At 43.4% G+C, this 24,753-nt stretch overlaps 2 protein-coding genes across 2 annotated transcripts in view; both read left to right on the top strand.

The window, feature by feature from the left end:
- Positions 1 to 24,753, top strand: part of ARHGAP6 (Rho GTPase activating protein 6) — a 449,413-nt gene that overhangs the window by 89,107 nt on the left and 335,553 nt on the right. The gene's annotated exons all lie outside the window — the stretch shown is intronic.
- Positions 1,609 to 3,192, top strand: LOC122235237 (peptidyl-prolyl cis-trans isomerase A-like). Its single transcript, XM_042973704.1, has one exon. The coding sequence runs from the start codon at positions 1,647 to 1,649 to the stop codon at positions 2,187 to 2,189; it is 543 nt and encodes a 180-aa protein (XP_042829638.1). The 5' UTR covers positions 1,609 to 1,646; the 3' UTR covers positions 2,190 to 3,192.

Below are 24,753 nucleotides of genomic sequence, written 5' to 3'. Positions count from 1 at the left end.
ACATTTTAGAAATTGTTTGAGCATGCTCTAAGCTGTGACTTTGAAAGTCAAACAGTTTTGGCTGGTGATATTATTTTTAAAGAAACAAAACAGTCTTGTTTTGTTTTTAATTCTGGCTTTTGTTATGCTTTGCAATCCTTTTCTGCTCTGAGGGCCTTTGCTTCCTTTGTTTAGTGCGTGGCTTTGCAGAAGGCTCATGGAAGTATTTGGTAGACGTTTTTATACGGATGTGATTACAGTGAATTTTCCTGGTAATACTTTACATTCTAAAGCCCTTATAACATAGAATGTTTCATTTAATCCTCACCCAAATCTGGGATGATAGGATTAGCATCACGCTTTAATGAAAGAGAAAGCCAAGTTCCAGAAAGTTTAAGTGAGTTTCTGTTTAGCACTTTTAACTAGTCACGAATTAATGTAAAACTTTCATCCATGTGATCAGTGGTTCTTCAAAGACCGCAAAGAAGGACCACATGCTCTCCAAGGGGTGTAGAGCTGTAGGATGTGGGGAAACATGGGGAGGAGAGGACACGGCCCTCAGCAGCAGCTAGCACGCGGAGAAAATGAACACGAGTGAGTCAGAGACTATAGCAGCATGTCCCCAGGTGCTTTTCTGACCTTCCAGGAAATCTTCACTATTGCCGTCAGTCTCCAGCGACCTCTCAGCACCATGAAAGCTGTGGTCCATCTTTCCTGCGGCAGCATCTAGGAGAGCATGGCACCCCTGTGTCGGTTCACACAATCTAGTGCAATTCTTTATCTTGCTTGTGCTAAGGTTGTGCCTGGCAAGAAGAGGAAGTACACGACTGTTTCAAACGTTGACGTTGGATTTTGAGGCGAGGTCCAAAGCAGATTGGTTCTATTCCTGCCAAGGACTGGAATCTTACCTCTGGTACCCAGCCCGGTGTCAGAGTCCCCACTGACAGTTGCCATCCCTGAGACTGAGCTCAGTCTGATTTCTGAAGCCTTTGCCTGTTGCCCAGTGTCGGTACCGGGGTTGCTCCTATGAGAACCCAACCCGATTACCTCCTCTGGGCCCTTCTGCCAACAGTGAACCTGAGTCATGACTAAGGCATTCTGCACTAACCAGGATTTATTTGGAAAACAGAAAACCTTTAGCTATTTCGAGAAGAAAGTGATTTGATACAAGAGTTGGAGGCTTACTAAGGAACTGGAGAGGCCGGCAGCCACCTTTATCGAAACGGGGCGGATAGTAACATAAAGAAAGAACCACCGGTGATCTCAGCTACCTGCCGTAGCCAGAAGCACCTGGCGACACCTCCCATTGCTCATCTGCCAAAGCCCACACACCTGCCTGCCACCACCACGCTGGGCATTGGCTTCTCTCCTGCCCTGTGAGTGTGTCCTGTTTGTGTGGCCTCACTCTGAACCTCGATGACACAAAGCCTGGAGAAGGTAGCTCACACACTTCTAGCCTCAGAGATACTGGGAACATCGTAAAAGAAAGAACATAGTGCTGAGTAGCTTACTGATAGTACAGGCTATATCCTGTCTCTAGAAATTTTCTGAAGCTGAGTATTGAGCCTTTAAGTAGGACACTTAAAGAGGACAGTGTTACTCCTCCAAAGTCAAAGATGCTAAGAAAAACATTTCTTATCTGGAGCTCTGTAACGGTGGCCCTGCAGATGCCACTGCCCCGGAAGCTCTGGTGCTGTCCAGCCACCGTCGACCCCACCGTGTTCTTCAACGTCACCGTGGATGGCGGGCCCTTGGGCCATGTCTCCTTTGAGCCGGTTGCAGGCAAAGTTCCAAAGACAGCAGAAAACTTTTGTGCTCGGAGCACTGGGGAGAAAGGATTTGGTGATAAAGGTTCCTGCTTTCGCAGGATTATTTGGGAATTTCTGTGCCAGGACTGTGCCTGCACATGCCATAATGGCACTGGTGGCCAGTCCATCTATGGGGAGAAATCTGACGATGAGAATTTCATCCTGAAGCACACGGGTCCTGGCATCTTGTCCGTGGCACACGCTGGACCCAACACAAATACTTCCCAGGTTTTCATCCCCACTGCCAAGACTGAGTGGTTGGATGGCAAGCATGTGGCCTCTGGCAAGGTGAAAGAGAGAAGGAATATTGCAGAAGCCACGGAGGGCTTTGGCTCCAGGAATGCCAAGGCCAACAGGAAGACCACTATTGCTGACCGACACTTGACTTGTGTTTTATCTTAACTACCAGACCATTGCTTCTGTAGCTCATGAAGGCACCCCTTCACCCCCATCTGCTGGAAATATCCTATAATCTCTGTGCTCTCGCTGCAGTTCTGTGGGTTCCATATTTTCCTAATACTCCCCTCCAAGTCTAGCTGGATTGTGGAGTTATGTTTATGATAATGAAAGAAAAACTAAACAGCAACAATAACACCAACCAAAGATTCTGTAATGGTTCTAATAGTGGATGTGAATCACTTGTATCAAGTGATTTGATACAAGGGTTGGAGGCTTACTGACTAGTCCAAGCAGAACTACCAGGAAAATTGGGCAACTCTCCGTACCCACACCCTTACTCTGCGCAGTATAGTTGTACCCTGAGATTTCCTTATTTCCTGGTGAAATATGTACCACACTTTAGTCAGCTGACTCAGTGTCCGTTCTACTCCTGTATGCCAAGGTCACAGTCTTGGATACGTTTTGGGCTAAGTCTGCTCCTCCAGAGACGAGTCTTGGAAAAAGTCCCCAGGAGGCAGTGGGGACTGGCCAGTGGGTCATCCCTGAATACCTGCTCCATCACATAGTCGTCCAGGGCATGGGACTTGGCTGAGTGCTAACACCACTGTGGCTGTTGCTTTTAGTGGCATATTGTCATCTGATTCACAACATTGGCTGCCAGAAGCTGTGCTTTTGGCCTGGGTACAAGACTAAAAGGCTGAAGCAACCATGAAATTGACCTAATGCTGTTTAAAAATGTTACTGCTGCTTACGAATCATGAAGTCTGATTTACTCCTCATAGAATGCTAATAATCAGGTTTCTTTTCATCGCAAAGTGAAATAGTCTTTGTATATTCACGATTAGGTATTGGGAAGGAAATTTTACTCTGTTTAGTAGATTAATTAATAGTAAATATGACGCCGTGATGTATTTTTTTTTCCCTCAAGAACATTTTATAAAACCAGAACTCAGTAAAGCCAATTGTTCTTTTGGATAAGCCAAATAAAAAGTGTTCTACCTAAGCACCTAGGGACTCTTGATTTAATCTAACTGAAATATTAACTTCAATTTTTTTAAGACTTCAATAACTGATAGTTCTAATTTATTTCTTCTGAGAAATTTGTGTTGGAATTCTAATCGATATTATTCTAAAGATTAAAAAAATTCTGGTTGGAAAGTAGAGATATATCTACTATTAAAATTTTGTTTCTTTGGGGGCACCTGGGTGGCTCAGTCGGTTGAACGTCCGACTTCGGCTCAGGTCATGATCTCACAGTTTGTGGGTTCAAGCCCCGCATCAGGCTCTGTGCTAACCGCTTGCTCAGAGCCTGGAGCCTGCTTCGGATTCTGTGTCTCCTTCTCTCTCTGCCCCTCCCCCACTCACGCTTTGTCTCACTCTGTTTCTCAAAAACAAATAAATGTAAAAAAAAAAAATTAAAAAAATGTTGTTTCTTTGATAATGATTAGCAAGCAAACGGAAGGGCATAAGAACTTAATAATGAAAATATTAAATTTTAAGATCATTTTCCAAAGTAGATAGTTAATTAACTGGAAGCTGTACTCTTTTCTTGCTCTATATTGAATTGTCCTTTACTTGCACTGAACACTGGCTTATTGTTTCTTCTTGCTGTCTCTCATTTTGTTTTCATGAAGTAAAGGCTCTTCATATGATTTTTCTGTTGACAATGGTAACATGTCAGCAAGATGTTTTACAACAGAGTAGTTTTGGGGCTGCATCTGACTCTCTGCGACCTTTCACGTATGATATGTTAGACCCCTAGACAGATATAAAGATGAGACATCAAGACTAAGAGTGCTAAGAGACATGTTCTGGAAAATAAGGCCTGCAGGAAATCATTCTAAGCGAATCAACAATAACTTATCAAAGGGTATAATGTTTCAGTTCTAGGAGAAACCAAGAATACTGGAATTTGTTCCAGAACTTCACTTCACCTTGATTTAATGGATAAACATGAATGTGAAATTATGCCAGTTCCTTCTAGACTTAAATTGTGATATGAAATGAGGAACTGGTAGCTGTGATCAAGTTCCTGATTCTTACAAATGATGAAGATATGCAAAGTATATTTCCAGTCTTTGTATAAACGCATTAATGTTCTGGCTCATTGGAGTATTTTTCTGATTAACCAGTGGATACGTACTTCTATGTGTGTGCTTGCCTGGAAGAGAGAAATGCTTACTCTTGATTAATGTGCTTCTGATTATATACATCTTGTGGGGTTTCATAAAAGCGCACTCCTTAATCTCCACCACATATTTCCCCCATCCCCCCACCCACCTCCCCTCTGGTAACCATTGGTTTGTTCTCTATCGGCAAGAGTCTGTTTCTTGGTTTCCCTCTCTCTCTCTTTCCTTTGCTCATTTGTGTCATTTGTTAAATTCCACATATGAGCGTAATCATACGGTATGTCTTTGACTGACTTATTTCGCTTAGCATAATACTCTCTAGTTCTATCCGTCCGTGTCATTGCAAATGGCAAGATTTCATTCTTTTTAAACGACTGACTAGTATTCCATCAAATATATATGCATATGTATTTGTACATACCGCGTCCTCTTTAGCCATTTCTTTATCGATGGACACTTAGAGCTGCTTCCATGATTTGGCCATTGTACATAATGCTGCCATAAACATAGGGGTGCATGTATCTTTTTGAATTGGCGTTTTCATACTTTCTGGGCAAATACCTGTTAGTGCGATTACTGGAGTGTAGGGCAGTTCTGTTTTTAACTTTGTGAGGAACTTTGATACTGTTTTCCATAGTGGCTGCACCAGTTTGCATTCATTCCCACCGACAGTGCAAGAGGAACCGGTTCCCCTCTCTCCACATCCTTGGCAACACTTATTTTTTTCTTGTGTTTTTAGTGTACCCATTCTGACAGGTGAGGTGATATCTCATTATGGATTTAATTTGCATCTCCCTGATGATGTTCTTTTCGTGTGTCTGTTGGCCATCGGGATGTCTTCTTTGGAAATGTCTGTTGGTGTCTTCTGCCCATTTTTTATTGGATTTTTTGGTTTTGGGGGGTGTTGGGTTGTCTACGTTCTTTATGTCTTTTGGACACTAACCCTTTATTGGGTATGTCATTTGCAGATATCTTCTCCCATCCTGTAAGTTGCCTTTTAGTTTTGTTGGGTATTTCTTTCACTGTGCAGAAGCTTTTTATTTTGCGGTAGTCCATTAGTTTATTTTTGCTTTTTTTCTCTTGCCTCAGGGGACTTATCTAGAAAAATGTTCCTGTGGCTGATGTCAGAGAAATTACTGCCTTGCTCTCTTCTGGGATTTTTAAGGTTTCAGGTCTCACATTTAGGTTCTTAATCCATTTTGAGTTTATTTTTGTGTATGATGTAAGGAAGTGGTCCAGTTTCTTTCTTTTGCATGTAGCTGACCAGTTTTCCCAGCGCCATTTGTTGAAGAGACTCTCTTTTTCCCAGTGGATATTCTTTCCTGCTTTGTTGCAGGTTAATTGACCATATAGTTGTGGGTTCATTTTGGGGTTTTTTATTCTGGTCTATTGATCTATGTGTCTATTTTTGTGCCAGTACCATACTGTTTTGATGACTACAGCTTTGTAATGTGACCCGAAGTCTGGAATTGTGATACCTCCTGATTTTTTTTTTTTCATAAGTGGGTATTTCAACTCTTCATCACTTAATTACAGTCAGTAATTAAATCATTCAAGGAATTTTAACATCTTGAAAACACTTATTTCAAATAAATATTCATTTAATGTCTTTTTTGTTTTCTTATGAGTTTTCTAATAAAAAGTATTTTCTTTATTTTCAGCTCGGTGCCTTTTAAAAATGGTATTAATATGTGGTCTTAAGGATCCATGTATTCCAGGTGCTCAAGGGTCATTGTGTTTTTTTTAAATAACTTATTTGTGGTGGGTTTTCTCCCTAAAGCAGAAATTAGTCCAAATACACATGGCCTTGAGATTTCACAATTAGGCAATTAAATTAGAAAAATGACAACTGGCATGTGTTCAAAGTAATAAAGTTCCAAAAATAGAAAGTGAATCAAATTAACATAAAGGCATTAACTTTTTTCTGGGTGGCATGAGTTTGCAAAAGTCTTGAGTAATGAGATTTGCTTATTCTCAAAATAGCCAGAGAACCTTGAGTGACATTGCATTTCAAAGGTGGGGGCCAGAGGGAAGGTCGCTGTCAGTATTGGAGTGCCAAAAGGGCAGAGATTTCACTTCGAAATCACCTAGGCTAGTACATGCCGCTCTACTTTGAAATCTTTACCTGGTACTGTAAAGAAATTATTTTGTGTGTGTGGATTATCAAATGATTTATAAAACGATCCCTGGATCTGGAAATTTAGATGGCTTTTAAAACTTTATTTTTGTTGAGTTTTCCATGCTGTTTATATTTTCCTAACATTCAAGTAATGATAAAGTTTTTTTTTTTTCATTTTAACAAGAATCAATTCCAAATAGTATTCCCATTGTGTGGGATCGTTGGCTCTAAGCTTTGTGCTTTCTTGATATATCAGTTATATGCTAACAGGCTTTAAAAATTTGTGCACATGTGGGGTGCCTGAGTGGCTTAGTTAAGCGTCTGACTCTTGATTTTGGCTCAGGTCATGATCTCACAGTTCGTGGGTTTGAGCCCCACATCCGGCTCTGTGCACAGAGCATACTTGGATCTTCTCTCTATCCCTGTCTCTCTGCCCCTTCCCCACTCACGATCTCTCTCTCTCTCTCTCTCTCTCTCTCTCTCTCTTTCTCAAAAAATAAATAAACATTTAAAAAAATTGTGCATGTCGGGGTACCTGGGTGGCTCAGTCGGTTAAGCGTCTGACTTGGGCTCAGGTCATGATCTCATGGTTTTGTGGGTTCAAGCCCACGTTGGGCTCTGTGCTGACATCTCAGAGCCTGGAGCCTGCTTTGGATTCTGTGTTTCCCTTTCTCTCTGTCCCTCCCCCGCACATGCTCTGTCTCTCTCTGTCTCTCAAAAATGAATAATAAAAAAAAGTTAAGAAAAAAAAAATTGTGCACGAGCATTTGAAGAACGTATGAGTGAAGGATCATGCCATTTCCATTGGTGTTTCACGCTGCAAGACTGGTTTTCAAATCCGAAGATTTGGAGATCTGTGGGCAGTTCCCCAAAGTAGTACAGTAGTTCCACTGTTTTAAAAGACAGTTTTCATTTTACATAATTTCTGGCATGTTCTGAAAAAGGCTGACATGCACACTTTTTTGCTGATTCCCCCAGTGTGGCCGTTATCCATTTTGTTCTGGGTGCTGTTGTGAAGGTCAGTCGAGGTAATGATGCATTACCCCTGTTTTCCTTACTTCCTGGCCTTCCCTCAGAGCTCCTGATCCCTTCTCTGGCCCTTCAGTGCTTCCGTCTTCCAGTGGCTATTGCCACCGGCCTTCACCTGAGCTTGTCAGCCCTCTGGACGTGCATGGACATCCACATGTTGTACCCCCGGTTTTCATGTGGGCCAGCCAGTGCTTCTTGAGACCAAGGAGGCCACGGCCTCCCGCAGCGCCCTTTCTTTGAATGAAAAGTGGATGGGGGTGGGGAAAGTTGGAAGGGCTGGCCCATTTTTGGTCCAGAGCTGGTTGGAAATTTGGGTTGGCCAAACATAACTTTATTTTCTTGGAGGTAATAGCCAGCCTTGATTTTATTTAATGTATAGTATTTTTAAAAATACTATTTCAGGGGTGCCTGGCTGGCTCAGTCGGTAGAACATGCAACTCTTAATCTCGGGGTTGTAAGTTCGAGTCCCACGTTGGGTGTAGAGAGTACGTAAAAATAAAATCTTAAGAAAACTTATTTCATTTTTGTGTGCTTATTGATGTTAAACAGATCATAAGTGCACACGGTTAAAAAATTCAGATGGTCCAAAACAGATGTGCCTCCCCTCTCGACGTTTACTTACCCAGAGTCCACCACTGATACCAAATTCTTGCATATATTTTTATTCTTCCTTGATATCGTATGCGTATGTAAGCATGCATCTCTCTCTCTCTCTTCCTGTCCCTTTCACCACCTACCCACCCCCCCCCCCAGATATATACAAACTGTAGTATGCTATTCGGACAGAGTTGCTTACACTTAACAGAGCATGGCGATAGTTTCATACCTCTGGGTATGAAAGGGCTTTAAGTTTCTTCTCTTTAAGGGCTTCGTAGTATCTAACAATATGGAAATTAATTATAGACTAGCAGTCCCTTATTTAACCTGTCCCCTACTGATGGACATTTATGTTGTTTTGGGTCCTTTACTTTGGGTCAGGGGTTGACGAACACTTTCTGTAGAGGCCAAATCATAAATATTTTAGGCTATGTAGGCCATGTAGTGTCTGTTGCAACTGCCCAGCCAATGCCCTCCTGTCACCGGAGCAGCCCTAGAAGGTATGTAAATGAATGGGCGTGGCTGCGTTCCAATAACATTTTATTTACAAAAACAGGCAGCAGGCGAGATTTGGCCCCTGCTCTGGATGATCAATTTTGAGAAGCACTGTCATTGCATCTGACACTGTGACTGGCCTGTAGCAAGTGTTCAACAGATGTTTGTTGACTGATAGGTGGTTTGGGTGGAAATTTGTAGTAGACGTAAGGAGAATGCTAAACAATGAACGACTTGAACAGGACATATTGGTATCGAAAAAGAATGAAATGGAAAATGCATGACCTTCAGAGCCTTCTACTTTTTGGTATTAAAAACATTTTTTTAAATGCTTATTTTTGAGACAGAGAGAGAGAGACAGAGTGCAAGCAGGGGAGGGGCAGAGAAAGAGGGAGACACAGAATCTGAAAGCAGGCTCCAGGCTCCGAGCTGGCAGCACAGCGCCCAACGTGGGGCTCAATCCCACGAGCCGCGAGATCATGACCTGAGCCGAAGTCGGACGCCCAACTGACGGAGCCACCCAGGTGCCCCCAAAACATTTTTTTCAGGTGATGCTTTGACTTCTTGTTTAAGTGTGATAAACAGGAATGTGACAATTACGTAGTGGAAGAAAGACTGATCTGGGTCTTCCTAGCAGTATTGCCCTGTGAAATTTCAGTTCCTGTCCTGTAGGCCCTCCGTCTCACCAACAAACTTAAAATAACCCACAGAACTGGGTACAGGGACTTGGTTCATGGTCATTAAAAACATTTGTTTTTGAAAAATTTTAAATTTTATTTTTTTAACGTTTATTTATTTTTGGGACAGAGAGACAGAGCATGAACAGGGGAGGGGCAGAGAGAGAAGGAGACACAGAATCGGAAGCAGGCTCCAGGCTCTGAGCCATCAGCCCAGAGCCTGACGCGGGGCTCAAACTCACGGACCGTGAGATCGTGACCTGAGCCGAAGTCGGACGCTTAACCGACTGAGCCACCCAGGCGCCCCAAAACCATTTGTTTTTGAATGATGAGTGTATCTTCTCGAAAATGAGTATCATCTCCATAATGTCCTCTTCTGAATGGCCTCCCTGGCTTTTTCATCTTTGTAACTCTCAATTTAGCATCTAACAAAAAGAGAAGCACAGTACAGTTTTATTGGAACACAGCCACACCAGTTTGTTTGTGTATTGCCTGTGGCTGCTTTCCTGTTACAGCAGCAGACCCGAGAAACTGAGGCAGCGACCTTAAAACTCACATAGCCAAAGGTATTTACTACCGTGGCCCTTTATAGGAAAAAGTTTGCCAACCCCTTTTATATTGTACTCTTCGTTTCCCAACTTGGAGAATTTGGTGCTCTCTGCTCTGAAGTTACAGGGGTCCATTCCGATTTTTCAAGACAGAGACCTTGAAACAGGCCTCTTCCTTAGCTTTTAAGGAGCAGGCCTAGTTGTTCTGTTGATTTGTCTTTTCAACACAGTGAACTCCTAATTTGTTGAGCGGACACTTATCGAACACCCGTTATGCTCAAGCCTGGGAATACAAAGGCAGATGAGATTGATTTTCTGTCCTAAAACACTTGGTGCTGATGGTAGATACAGATCAGTAAATCAGTGGTTATGGTGAGTGACAGAGGTGTGAAGGGACTACTATGGGACGAAGAGCCCTGTATACTCTCCTGAAGGACAGAGAAGTCTTCTTTATGCAGGAAGGTGAAGCTTGAGCTACATTTTGACGGCTGAGTTGGAGTTGGACAAAGAAGGAGGCAAAAGGCACAGAGGGCAGAAAGAGGGCACACATAATATGTACAAAAGTGCTGAGGCCTTAGACCACTTTGAATCACCTGAGGAAATAGAAGAAGTGACAGAGAAGGAAAAGAGCCTCATCATAGACGACCAAGGGCGTGAATGATATAAGAGTAAGGTGAAAGCATTGCCTCCCCTCTTCATTCCACCGTGGGCCATCAGGGGATCGTGACCTTGAAATCGCTGGAGCATGAAGGACTCCGAAGTTCTGGAAGAGCCGTTGTGTCTGATCTCTTCAGAGGAAAGGAGGGTGAGCACCTGTCACTTCAGCTGAAAAGTGACTATGGCCAAAGCAGACAAGTCGCCAGAGGCAGAACGACCCAATAAATCCCCGCAATAGTTAATCTGGAGGCAGAGGGAGTTTACGTGACTTCCCTCTGGAATTCTCCATGGGGAGGGGGCATCTTTTTGGGAGTAACAATTCTCCTTTTCAAACTCTGGCTAAAGCTCTTTGTATTGGGAGGGCAACTAGACTTGATAACCCTCTACAGACCAGTTCAAGTTAAAAGCAAGAGAGGAAAACAAAAGCAAATTAAGCCCATTCTTTTGCCAAGAAGAAGTGTTATTTGATTTTTATTTGCATCCTGAATGTTCTTTGGAAAAGAACATGCCATTTGGCAATGTCCAAAGGCCTGTTGACAATCCTTCGACATCATTTTCTGTTTCCATTGCCTCACTCGGCACGAGGGCTCTCATAAGCTTTCCAGTCAACGATGAAGCCCAGATGTTGTGGATAAACCACAGCCTTTGGGGGGAAAATAAGCAAATACTAATAATAAATAGTGCCTCAAGGTCATGCTGTGGCTCTCTCTAAAGTGGCCTGATGATCAGGCTTCATCATTCCCCAGGCAGATTGCTTGGATTTTAATTTTGGCAGCAAATAACGTGGAGCATATGGCCTCAGGAATGGTAGCTCCATCCGGATAATTCCTGGTGATGGTTCCATACCAGCTTTCTTTAACTTGGTGATTTGAGTGCGCGCTGTGGTGGGTCAACAAGCCATTTCTGTCTAGAATGATTTAGAGAGTAGACTCCCAGTTTGGGTCCTTTCTCATCTGTGGAAGCCTTTGGAGGCCATATTAGCCTTATGTATAACTTGCGAGTTCAGATTTGCTCAAAAACAAGCCTGGGTTTGATTAGCGAGTCGGAGGTAAGAAACGTCCTTTCTTGTGATGTGATCCCAAATCCCCAGTTTCTGTGGTGGCACCTATGACATTTTTCTATTTAAGGATGAAGTTCCATGTGCTTACAGGTCTTTCCATAATAAGTAACACTAGGCTGAATCACGAGGCTCATCCAATGTTTTAAAGGATTATCACTAAAATAATGTCGTTTATGCTTGGGCTCCTTATAATGTCGCTATTCATTTCTTTTGTGAATTTTTTATTTTTTGGGTCTTTTCCCATATACATTTTGCATTGCAGTAAAAGCAAAGACAAAACTGTTAAGATGCAGGAGATTCTTGTGGCTGTGGGGCAAAAACTTGCAGTCTCTTGGTGCCGTTTGTAACCCCTGCAGACGCCTAGAGTTTTATCTCTGTGGCCGCGTTGGGGCTTTCTCACTGTGAGTAATCTAGCATTCACGCTACGTTCTATTCATAGTTGTCTTGCTGTCTCTGACAGTGTAATTTCAAAACTTTTAATCTGCTCCCAGAGAGAACTTTTCCGTGAGTGATAGGATTTATAGAGGAAACTGTCAACTGAATAACAGGTACTAACTTCTCTTCTTTCCTCTTCCTTTTCTTTCTTCTCCTTTTCTATTAGCAAAGCTTGATGTGCAATAACTTTATGTTTCCTTTTTATGACAGTGTCCTTGTATTCTTCAATAGCAATGTCCTAGGGCAGAAAATGTGATTGTTGTGGGGGGAGAAGCAGGAAGAACAATGTATTCTTGCAAACGTTTAATGAACACTTGCTATGTGCCAGACCCTGAGTGAGTTATTGGAGTACAGCTGCGGATAAGACATAGTCTCCCTCTTTGGGAATTTTAGGATCAATAGCATAATACAGTACAGTAGAGGAAGCAATAAACAGGATATTCTAGAAGCACTAAAGACTCGAAAGCAGAGTCATTTTTATTTCTTGGAGAAGAAATTGAGGTTCTGAAATTAAATTCCTGGAAATAAGGGCAACCGTAGAATCATACCATAACACGATTAGCCATAGTTTGTCACCCTAATAGTAACTCATCTCCTGTCCTGGGAGAATTTCTTTTCCTTGGTCCTCAAGGAGCCGTACTTTCATGGGAGACCCCAAACAAGAAACCGTAAGTCTGCAGGGGCTGAGGGCAGTGTTAGCTTTTGGAGAAGCTCTATTGTCTACAAAGAATGGGTCTGTTGCAGGAAGTCACCCAACTGAGTGCTGGCTAGTCAGAGGGCAGCCGTGCTGCGGTATGGCACAGGTTGGCCAGTTTGCACTGGCACATGGCCTGGCCCCTTGGCTCTTCCTTGAGACTCAAGTCACCTTGTGAGCTCTGAGAACTACTTGGAAGTCAGACGTATCTCTAACTGACCCCATGCCCCCAGCTTTCCTGCCAAGAAAGGTGTTTGGCCTTGGCCTATTACTTGGGAAAGTGCACCAAGCACCGGTTATATGGTAAGTAACAGAATTTTGAGGAGGAGGGGGAGGAGGAGAGTGATGTTGATGACGATGGTGGTGATCATAATGGTGTGGATAGGGCTGCTGCTGGCAATCTCGATGATAAGGACGGGTGATGGCAATAATACTAGGCAGGGACTGTGTCTGATATGCCTATATTTGGCACAGAGGAGGGATTTCAAAATGCTTGTTGAAGGATGGAGTGAGGGTTAGTTTCCCTCTTAAAAGGTAATGCAGAGGGGCCCCTGGGTGGTTCGGTCGGTCAAGCTTCTGATTCTTGCTTTTGGCTCGGGTCATGATCTCGGGGTCGTGGGACCAGGCTGGGCATGGAGCCTGCTTGGGATTTTCTCTCTCCCTCTCTCTGTGCCCCTCCCCCACTCACATGCACACGCTCTCTCTCAAAAGTAAATAAACTTAAAAAAATACAAGGTAACGTAGAGGGGCTTCTGGCTGGCTCAGGTGGTGCATCTCAGGGTTGTGAGTTTGAGCCCCACATTGAATGTAGAGATGACTACCCTCCTTGTTCAACATCCTCCAGTGGACTTTCATTTCATCAGCATAACAGCCATATTTTGTGCTCTGGCCTATGCCCTCTGGCCCTCCTCTGGTATCACTCTGGCCTCTACTGTTATCACTCCCTAGAAAAACACCAGTTTCTTTGCCTTTCTATGGGGATATCTACGCACATTCCCGTCTCAAGGTTTTTGGCCACACTCTTCCCTCTGCCTGAAATGCTTCTCCGCCAAATATAAATGTGGCTTGCACCTTTACTTCCTCAAGTCTCTGCTCATCCCTCTTCTTCTCAGCTCTCCCCTGACCACCCTGTATAAAAAAGCATCACCTCTATCTCTTTCCCATGTCCCTTTATCTGGTGTTAAGGACCGAGTGTTTGTATCCTCCCTCACATTCCTATGTTGAGGCCCTAATCCCCCCCAGTGTGAGAATGGTTGGAGGTGGGGCCTTTGGGGGTAGGGAGTTAGGTCATGAGGGTGGAGCCCTCATGAACAGGGTCGGTGCCCTTATAAAAAAGGCACAAGAAAACCTTTGTCTCTGCCGTGTAAGGATACAGCAGGAAGGCAGTTGTCCACAAACCAGGAAAAGGGCTCTCACTAGATACCAAAAATGGTCTCGGAATTCTCAGCCCCCATAGTGTGAGAAATAAATGTTTATTATTTAAGCCACCCAGTCTATTGTATTTGTTACAGCAGCCCAAACTGGCTAAGATATCTGGCTTTATTTTTCTTTGTAGCATTCACATATTATGCATTATTTATGCGTTCATTTATCACCACCTCTCTTCTCCCACTCTGTCTCCACTGACTCTACACTACGTGAGGGCAACTGCTTTGTTACTCCAAAGTCATTTCCCCGGAACCTAGAACACGCATGGTACGTGGGCATAGATCTGTAAATATCGATGAGTGACTTTGAAATGAATTAATGGATTGTTTATACCATCAGAGGACACATTCTCAAACTGGCTTGTATTTCTAGGTATCTCTGTAAGCTTGTCCTTGTCATCACTCTCTCAGCTGTATGAGCCCTTTCAGTACAGGGATCCCATCAGAAAGTTTTGACGTCCCAAATAGAGCCCAGCACAGTCTCGTTCACAGAGTAGCTGTTCAGTAAATACGTATCAGTAGATCACCCAAAAGGCCCAGCTTATGAGGATTGCCCTCCCCTGTCCTGCTTGCCCACATTTTCCCATCGCCTTGTTTTCCTTTCTATGTTTTTACGTGCCATCGTACTTTCTTTCATTGTAGATGTCCATGGGAAGGGAGATTATACAAAAGCATTGGTCCCTCCACTCTTAGATAAACATGGTGGACTCAGGCTTAATTTTGTGTTATTCATACACTCCACCAAAGACCAACTACCAAGAAGATTATGAGAGATTAGTTTCTCTTTTTGACGAAATGAAGTTGCTCTGTGAAAACAAAACAAAAAGCACCCCAAATTCCTAACTTCAAAAGATCAAATAGGACGATTCTTAGAAGGAACTTCTAGCCGATTAAATTTAGGCCAATGTATTTAGATTTTTGCCATACTTTTTAGCATTTTTCGTAGCTTCTGAATATAGTACATTTTCACACACTCACTGCCCTTGAAACGTCTTTCTGAAATAGTTAAACTCATGTCGATGCTCACATGGAACTCAGTGTCACTGCTCCCCTCACCCAAAGGAGCCTGGCCAGTTACTTGCCAATTGAAACTGGCCTGGTACTTGCTGACACATTTTTCAAGAACGGGTTGTGCAATACATGTTGATATTCTGTGTTCTTCCTTCCCTTATTCATCCATTTGGCTCCTTCCTCCTTTCCTGACTCCTTCTATTCCCTCCCCCTTGGCTTTTTGGATCTATTATCTGCTTTAGTAAACTTAATTGTAAATTGCCTCAAGGGTAAAAGTGCTCTCCATTTCTAATCAGAAAGGACTGTTTTCCGTATTTCTTGAACATCTCATTCTGTCATAGCTCTTCTTTAAACAAGTTTCAAGCAAGTATTTTGTTTGTTCAGGATTGGATTTTCTACTCACTTGAGTCAGATTGTCACAAAGGAAGCTTAAAAAACACTTTCTCACGTCCTTCCTCACAAAACACATTCTGAACTAACAGTTATCGTTAGTTGTCATTTTCGTTGGTGGCGTTGTCTTCATCTTAGAGCAAGGAAACTTCCCAGGTCTTGACTGTGTCTTCATCGTCTTCTATAGCTCATGGCATTAGTCTTCTAGGGTTATTGTAACAAAGTAGCACGAACTGGGGGGCTGACACAACCGAAATGTGTTGTCTCCCAGTTCTGGTGGCTGGAAGTCCAAGATCGAGGTGTCTGCAGGCTGATTCTTTTGGAGGAGGCCGAGGGAGCATCTGTTCTAGGGCTCTCTCCTAGCTTCTGGTGCTTTGCTGGCAATGTTTGGCGTCTCTTGGGCTTGTGAAAGCATCAGCTCATATCCGCCTTCATCTTCTTCACATGGTGCTCTTCCTCGGAGGTTTCTACCCCTGTGTCCAAATTTCCTCATTTTATAAGACCACCAGTAGTCATATTGGATTAGGACCCACCCTAATGATGTCATTTTAACTTGAATACCTCTGTAAAGACCCCATCTCTAAATAAGGTCACGTTCTGAGGCCCTGGGGGCAAGAGTTCCAAGATATCTTAGTACAACCCATTAACATGCATCTTCTGAAATCTGAGGCTCTGGGGTTGACCAAAAGGAACCCATTTTCCACTCTATCAAGGCTTTATTTTTTATTTTATTTAATTTTTAATTTTTAAAGTTTATTTAATTTGAGAGAGAGAGAGAGAGAGAGAGAACGAACAAGCACGGGAAGGGCAGACGGAAGGAGAGACAGAATCCCAAGCAGGCTCTACACCATCAGCGCAGAGCCCGATGCGGGACTGGAACTCACAAACTGTGAAGTCATGACCTGGGCCGAGATCAAGAATTGGATGCTTAATCAACTGTGCCACCCAGGCACCCCTATCAAGTCTTTAATTTTAACTCTAGATATAGTCAAGCTTTACCTGATTCAGAAGAAATGCTCTAACAAGATGGACTTTTGTAATTTACTTGAGAATTAACGTGTACATGACATTGTGAGGTGTCACCTCTGATTCCTCCAGTAGAATATACAAAATTGAAATTTTAATGATTAGCAGTCTCCCCGTTCAGCTCATAGTTTCCCATCCTGACCTCCTACCCTTCCCCAGGCCCACATTCCAACTCATAAACCCATATGCCTGCCCATTACGGCAAAAGTCTATACCCTGATGTTGTCCGTGACTTTTACCTCAGGCCCTTCTTCCTTGTTCGAATCGCTCCTCCAGCTCCCGAATCTTGCTTCTCTCTCCTGCTATTGGACATTTGCATTTGTTCTCTGGATTTCGCCGCTCCCCCTCCCCTAAAGAATTTGTCTTAGATGTGTTCTCCTGGCTTTCCCTGATTTTAATCCAGCTGTTAGAGGGACCACCCTAACCAGCCCCTTGACATCAGCTACTACTGCCAACAAGATCCAGTCACCAGCACACACAGTGCACCCCCTTAGTTTCTCCCGAAGTAGGGAATTTGACAAGAGACGATATCGTCATCTCCAAGGTAAGTGTTGTGATAGCATTCTGGATGACTTTGCCCATGGCTGTTCTCTGCCTCATCGGACTCAACTAAGGTACAATGATCCAAATCACCTTTCTGATGTATGATTCTGAAAATGCAGTTTGCTGTTCAACATCCATTCATTGAGTGCAAACTCCTCAGCCTGACGGTTTACCTTCATATACCTGCTAGAGCTCCAAACCAGTGGTTCTCAGCCCTGACTGCACATTGAAGCCACCGGGGGAGATTTACGAACTACTGATGCCTGGATCCCACTCCCAGAGGTTCTGGTTTCATTGCTTTGGGGTGTGGCCTATGTGTCGGGATTGTTTAAAAGCCCCCTAAGTGATTCTAATATTCAGCCAAGGCTGAGAACCACCTATCGAGGGCAGTAGGTCTCCATTTCTCATGTGTGTGGTAATGACCAGCCAGGGTTCTGCATTTCTTTTTTTCTTTTTTTTTTTTTAACGTTTATTTATTTTTGAGGCAGAGAGACACAGAGCATGAACGGGGGAGGGTCAGAGAGAGGGAGACACAGAATCTGAAACAGGCTCCGGGCTCTGAGCTGTCAGCACAGGGGCCCGATGCAGGGCTCGAACTCACGGACCGCGAGATCGTGACCTGAGCCGAAGTCGGACGCTTAACCGACTGAGCCACCCAGGCGCCCCCAGGGTTCTGCATTTCTAACCACTAGTGATGCTGCTGGTCTACACTGTGAGTAGCAGGGTGATAAATAGAGCTTTCTGAGGTCCGGGACCACATTTTGCCCAATTTCGTGTCTCCCAAGTATAGTGCAGAGGTTCTCAGCAAATGTTTGAAGCCAAGTTAAATGTCAGCCTACCATCAACCTTCTAGCCTTTTTCTAAGCATGTCTAAGTCCACATAAGCTTAGACCTGTCTCCTTTTGGAACCTATCCCTAACCACAACCAGGTGGCCAATATTTCTTTCATTCACTCCTTCGACAACATTTGCTAAGTTCCCTTTATGGCCCGGTCCAGGGCGTTCAGTGGATAATAAGATGTGATTCCTGCCCTCAAATTGTGTTGGTGGAGGAGATTTTCCCCTAGATTTGTACTTCATAGATTGCGTGGGCAAGGACCAGCTTTTTTCATTTTGTAAAATAGAAAATTAGGCACTTGTTTGTCTTAGCAATGTCAAATTGCTATAAAAGTTTCTGAAGTTTCAAAGAAAAGGGACTGGATCTCCAACCCCACTTAGAAATACTCCGTTATCTTCCTCCAAGTGTGGCCCGTGGGCCAGTGGCATTAGCACCACCTCAGAGATCGCTACAAGTGCAGAACCTCGGGCCTCCACCAGACTCGCAGGATCAGCAAGATTCCCAGGTGATCGTGGTGCCCATTAAAGTTTGAGAAGTGAGGGCGTTTTCTTTCCGGAACCCCTTTGCAATTCCCCTGTACCTTCTGCTGCCATGGAAGATGGACTTGCCCCAAAGGGCATTCTTCACGTCCATGTTCACACTGCAGTGTAACTGTTGTGACATGTTCTATTGGAAAGTCACTACCGAGATGCCATCGTGTAGAGCCATAAGCTATTTTTAGCCTCTCTGGACGGGCCAAGGATTCTGCTGCCCAAATGACTCCAGAAAACACGAGGCTGATACATCTCAGATTTTCTTGTAACCCTTGCTTTTCAAAAACCGTCTTGGGTGTTTCCTCTTGAGTTCAGCCTTGTTTTATTAACTAAAGAAGCCCACATATTTGGTGTCCCACTTAGGAGGCTGTCCTTTCCCCGCTCTTCATTTACCAAAACATGTTATGTTTCCTGGCACTGCTTTATCAGAGAGAGAGAACCAGAAATTGATTCGACACGCGCAACATTTAATCAGATGGTCATCTCCATCTCAGATTTTTCTTGGGGCTTGAGATAAGGAACATTGGATGTAGACCCGGAAAAGAGAAGGGGTGGTGGACGTTCGAATTTCCTCCATTTTAGTTAGATGAGTTTGGACGCTGCAGGGAAGTAATTCACAAATAAGCAGGCAGCCACCTGAGGCAGTCCTTGGAGACGGGAAGAGCAATGCCAAAAACAAACAGCAAAACACGGTCCTTCAGAGAAAAAAAAAATGGCCATGGGAGAAGGAAATTACTTAAGCCTAATAGAATGAGTCGAAAGGGGTTTCCAAATGTGCATCATTATCCCTTGCTTTGTAACCCTCTGAACAGCAAACAGCACCCTGATGGAACTTGGGAAAGAGCAGATGTGAGGTTGGGCGTAACACTTCCCTAATCCTCACACTTATATTTTACAGAATTTTACAGATTCGTACTTTAAAAATTCTTGCTATCATACTTAAATTCTTCCCACTATGATGATGGAGAAGGGCTTATTGGATGGAGAAGGATATTTACATCTAGTTAGTAACCTTTTATCACAAGCCCAATAATTGCCAGGCATTAGGGATATAAATATGAATATAAATGAGATAATGTCCCAGCCTAAAAAGCAAAAACAATATATAAATCAGGAGTGCCACAGAGGACAATGAAATAACACTTAAATCATAGTTTATTTCTTAATTCTCCCAGTAGGAGCAGGCTCATTTTTCATGTTTTTCTTTATTATTTTGAAGGCAGGACTTCACAAGAAATAAAAACAGAAGGTCGGCTGCAGGGCAAATCACAGTGGCTCCATTCTTGCGAATCCACATGGGCGTCACCCGTGTTTACCTTCCTAAACTGGGAATGCTTGCATCGCTTCACAAAAACGTGATCCGTTATTATTTTGTTCCATTTCGGTTTTTTAAACTGGTAGGAAACATGTCATTGATGGTAAGATACTCTGTGAGTGAAATAAAATTATTCACATTTTGTAACTGCATTTGGAGGTGTTACCTCGAGCCAACATCAGCTCACGCAGCCTTCAGAGCAGCTTCTGAACTAAGGACTCTTGTTCTCGTTTGAGACTAAAGTTTAAGGTATAATTTTCTCCAAATCTCCACTAGAAATGAAGGATCGAGTCAGGGTGTCCACCTGACCCCCATGCTTACACTTCTAAATGTTAGCTCGCACGTGGTGTGTTTTGTAATCTAGAAGTGATACTCGATGGGCCACTTTGAAACCCAAATATGTAAAAAACCAAAAGTCCAATAGCTTTATCTGAGGGAATTACCTCCCTCTGTACAAAATTTTGAAGGAAATAAATTACACAGCTACCTGAATTTTTGTATTGCAAATTTAAGGGTTATTGAAATTAACAGAGCTGTTATTCAATCTAACTAATATTTACAAATAAGAAGCATGATATCTACTTGAACCCAACATTGTTGAAAAGCATTATTGTTTGGAGAACTGAACATTGATTGGTTTGCCAAATAAGATTCTTGTTGTTTCCGAGAATTATATAATAGGGCCATGGGCCTTTTGTAGTTGCTAAGAATCACTTCCTGTTTCATGTGGAGCACTTTCCTCCTCCTTCATTTTATAGATGAATAAATCAGAGAAGGAAAAGCATTTGCCCCAGGTCACACAGCTTGCTAGTGTCTGAGCTGAGCAAAGCCTGAGAAGTTGACTATTTCACACGGATGGATCTCCAGCTGAACAATAAATGGAATCATGAGCTATCTACATATTTTTTTTTTTTTTGTAAGGGGTTTCAGAGTGACGAGATCATTTCTTCAGAGGTCTTGTTTGTTTGTTTGAGGTGTCTTGATTTCTGCCAAATAGCTTCAGCCCTATTGGAAGACTTGGATTATGTAAGTCTGGCATAAAATATTTATCATTTCCTCTATTGGTTGAAATGTTTGATCTTACCATTGCATAGGAACAGGCTGGGTTCAGAAAGCAGAAAGGCCAGTCGACAATCAAGTTATTCACAAGACCGAAATCACACTGTTCAGATGGTCAAGATGTCAATGTAAAATTCAGTTCCACCAGAGAACTAATGATAGTAGGATTAGCCCTTGCTCGAAACAAGCAAACAAGATGGACGACAGAGTGAACCCTGTTCCAAATAGGGCATCAACAACTGTAACGAAGACTTAAAAGACCCTTGTCCTGGGTAGCCAGAGTTTCTAACCTCAACAGTAAAGTGGTCATGAAGCCAGTTTCAAAATGGCAGGCATAACCCAGCCCCTAGGGTTGGTTAGAACCTTGGCCATATTCTTAAGGCCGCTCAAGTTTTAGCATGGCTTAAATCGTTGCCAGCTTGCCCCGCATATAGTAAATCTTTGACTCCTAACTAAAGTCTGGCTGGTGGAATTTTCCCGTACATGGATTCAATCATTTTGTGTTCTCTTAAATAAATAATAATTAGACTTACAGGCACCTGCTGTTGATGTGGATCCTGTAGTCATCCATTCATATTTAAAATGGTTTCTCTTCTGGGGCGCCTGGGCGGCTCAGTTGGTTAAGCGTCCGACTTCGGCTCAGGTCATGGTCTCACAGTTTGTGAGTTTGAGCCCCACATCAGGTTCTGTGCTGACAGCTCAGAGCCTGGAGCCTGCTTTGGATTCTGTGTCTCCCTCTTTCTCTGCTCATGCTCTCTCTCTCTCTCTCTCTCTCAAAAAGAAATAAACATTAAAATGGTTTCTCTTCATCTCTTACTGAGGATTATCCGTTGCATGGGCAGTGCACCTTTCACATGTTGTGTGTTTCGTGTTTCACTTTGTTTCATAATAAATATAATCATAAACAAAATCAAAGTAAATATAATCATAAACAAAGTGTTTCACTTTGTTTCGTAATAATCCCAAATGTCTAAAAGTCTTTAAACCAACCTGGATGCAAGGAAAGAGTTGTTGGAAACCCTGAGGCCGAAGTGACCTTCGAAATCATCCAAGATTGAATTACATTTGATATATGGTTTTAGCATGAAGGCAGTTTCCTTGAAAATTGGTAATCCATCTACCAATGTATGGCCTTGACTGCGTTGTTCTGTTTCTTAGGGAATCTTGACGTCAACACAGATTTCAAAAATTAAGCAAATGTCCAAAATTGGCACTCGAATTTGAAACTCTCTCCTTCCCTTTTTCTATACACACACGTAATTATTCGTAGGGTTTCTGGGCCATGCATACAGCGTACTGTTTAGGAGCACTCACTTTGGAACCAGGCAGTCTTGGTCTACACTTGGCTTTGTCATGCTCACTTCTGAAACTGGCAGGTTTCCATCCTCAAGTGAGTGGCAAAGTGGAAAGGATAATACTTCCCTCTTGGGGTTGTTAGGATTTAGTGAGATAATTTGAGCAAAATACTCTTGCATCTTCTAAACTAGAGTCTCTTAAATTCTGCACTCGCGACACACGGAGCTGGATAATTCTTTGTTGTGAGGGGCTGTCCTGTGTACTGCAGGTGTTTACGGCATCCCGGTCTCCACCCCCTAGAGGCTCCCCTCCCCCTGTTGTGACAGCCAAAAATGTTTCAAGACATTGTTGCATGTCCTCTCTGGGGAAAACTGCCTCAGGTTGAGAACCACGGCTCTAAAATTACACGAAATGCCCCCCGTTTTGATAAAGCAAAGTAATTGTTAAACATTCTCAGACTCTGAAGAGAAGGAGCCTTGAAATGAATCAGATCACTAAGGCCATTTGAACAAAGAACCTGCATGGAGCTGCAGCGCTCACAAGCCCCTTAAGGAGCTCGAGGGGCCTCCCGTCTGTCTTCCCTGCCTTCCTGTTCCATTAGTATCCGAAATGAATCATTATGTAAACTCTGCCAACTCCATTTCTCAAGTCATTGTTTCATTTCTCATCTGGAACCCCAGGTAGTAAAAACTTTTCTTTTTGATTACCCCCAGATACATGATTTTTTTTTTTTTTTTTTTTTTTTTTTTGCTGCCTGAAGGAGACCCTTTCCACCCCATAGCCTCACGTGTCTGTGTATTGACTTTTGGTACATAAAGTGGTTGCTCAAAAGATTGATGTATGCCAGCTGATCCTTGGGATTGCCCTCCAGCAAGCCCTCCTAACTTTGCATCTTAGATTCATAGACTCTTCGACCTCAAAGAGAGTCTTTCCGTAGCAGCCTTAAGTTAAGGCCAAAGATGTGATGGATTGTTTGTGCTTGGGGTGGAAGTGAGCGAGGAGGGGAGAAAGCACACCGTTTCCAGGAAAGGGAGTCAGCTCTCACGCCCTTCCATCACACCTTTCTGAAGGCTGAATCCCAAACTCAGACTTAACGTTGGGCACGTTGCTTGAACTAGGCGACTGGCGGTGGGACCTGGGCATGACCTACCCATAAACCACAGAAGGTTACTTCCCCCCCCCCCCTTCTCCTTCCTTTGATTCCATTGTCAGGAGGACCCACTTCGAAAGAACGAGCTGACAAGAATAGGATTTATTTGGGCAGAGGTATCTTTTCCCTTTGGGAGAGAGAAAAAAAGTAAATTAGTGATTTGCCCAACCATTATTTACAGTTTCAAGAAACAACCACCGTCGAAATCTAATGGCAAAAAAACCAAACGCAACCCTAGAAGTCCGAGGTCATGCACAAAAAGCTCATCATTCCCGTTCCAGAATACAAAATTGATATGCCTTCAGTTCAGTTGACGTTTTCAGAACCCAACACTTACGTGGTGCTGACGGTACATTTTATAAATAGTAACCCATCATTCGATTCTCGTATCGGTCATATGCGGTTGATACTGCTATTATCCTTTATTACTAATATTCTCCCTCCACTGATAAGGAAACTGAAGCGCAGAGGGATAAGTCTTTTGCCAAAGGTCATGAGGCTAGTAAGTGGTGTCAGGTTTATTGAGCAGCTGTCAGATGTGCGAAGTCCTCGACAACGAAGTGAAAAGCCTAAACGCCTAGAGTTTTGTGGGGGAGACCTCTAAATTGTTAGTCCTGTGATGGAGTGGGGAAGTGCTGTTAATCATGCCTTTTTAATTTTCTGTATTTCTGATGATTTGACCTCTGGAGCCTTGCTGACCCTAGAGGGAAATGCCCTCCCAGGTTTATCCAATGCCTAGGGACCTGCAGGCCTACTTTTCATATGCAAGCTAGCCAGTCCGCAGTCCCTACCCGACCTACCTCTTTTATAGGGCTCTCATACTCCAGGCCACTCTTCCCCTGCCCTAATCACCCTAGGGCACCAAGCACTAGACACATCCCTGAGCCTGCTGAAATTATTCACACTAGCCAATCCAAAGCCTTCTCACCTGCCTCTCCCATTGTTTCCCGTGGAAACCACAATCAAGGCTCTTGCCCACGGCTTCCTCCTGCTCGCTGCCTCCTGACGGGCCCCAGTATGCCCCCCACATGGACCTGAGTGGCACGGTGTGCCCCCTCCTCTTGGAACTGTCAGTAATAAGCTGTCTTTTCAACGGCAGTTGTCTCCTGATCTCTTGGCCTCACCATACACGTATAATAATAAAACGTACATGTCACAACAGTCGTGTGCTGGTGGAGCTCCATACAGGCCCCTAGGAAAGGAGCACAGCTAGACATTGTTTTCAGGCCACTCGCAACTATGCCACACTGTGCCACGAAATGCAGCTCCTGTGCCCCGGCTGGCCCACAGCAGCTGTTTGATGCCCCCACTGGCCTGGCTTGTGCAGCAGGCGACTTGCATACTGTTACGTAAGCGACTTGCATACTGTTCATAGATTGCAGCCCGTACAACCATGATTGTTGAAAAGAAGATTCTAAAACTGGGTGAAAGAATAGGAGGAAATTTGGAGTCCCTTGTAGCTGAGGGTCCCTTAAAAATATTGATCCTCATGGTAATTTTTCTAGTTTAATTCCTTTAAATATTGCACTTTTTGGTTTTT

This window comes from Panthera tigris, chromosome X (genome assembly GCF_018350195.1).
Source record: "Panthera tigris isolate Pti1 chromosome X, P.tigris_Pti1_mat1.1, whole genome shotgun sequence".
In the NCBI taxonomy this organism is placed as follows: domain Eukaryota; kingdom Metazoa; phylum Chordata; class Mammalia; order Carnivora; family Felidae; genus Panthera; species Panthera tigris.
Note: the sequence above shows the minus strand (reverse complement) of the source record. Positions and strands in the feature narration are given on the sequence as shown.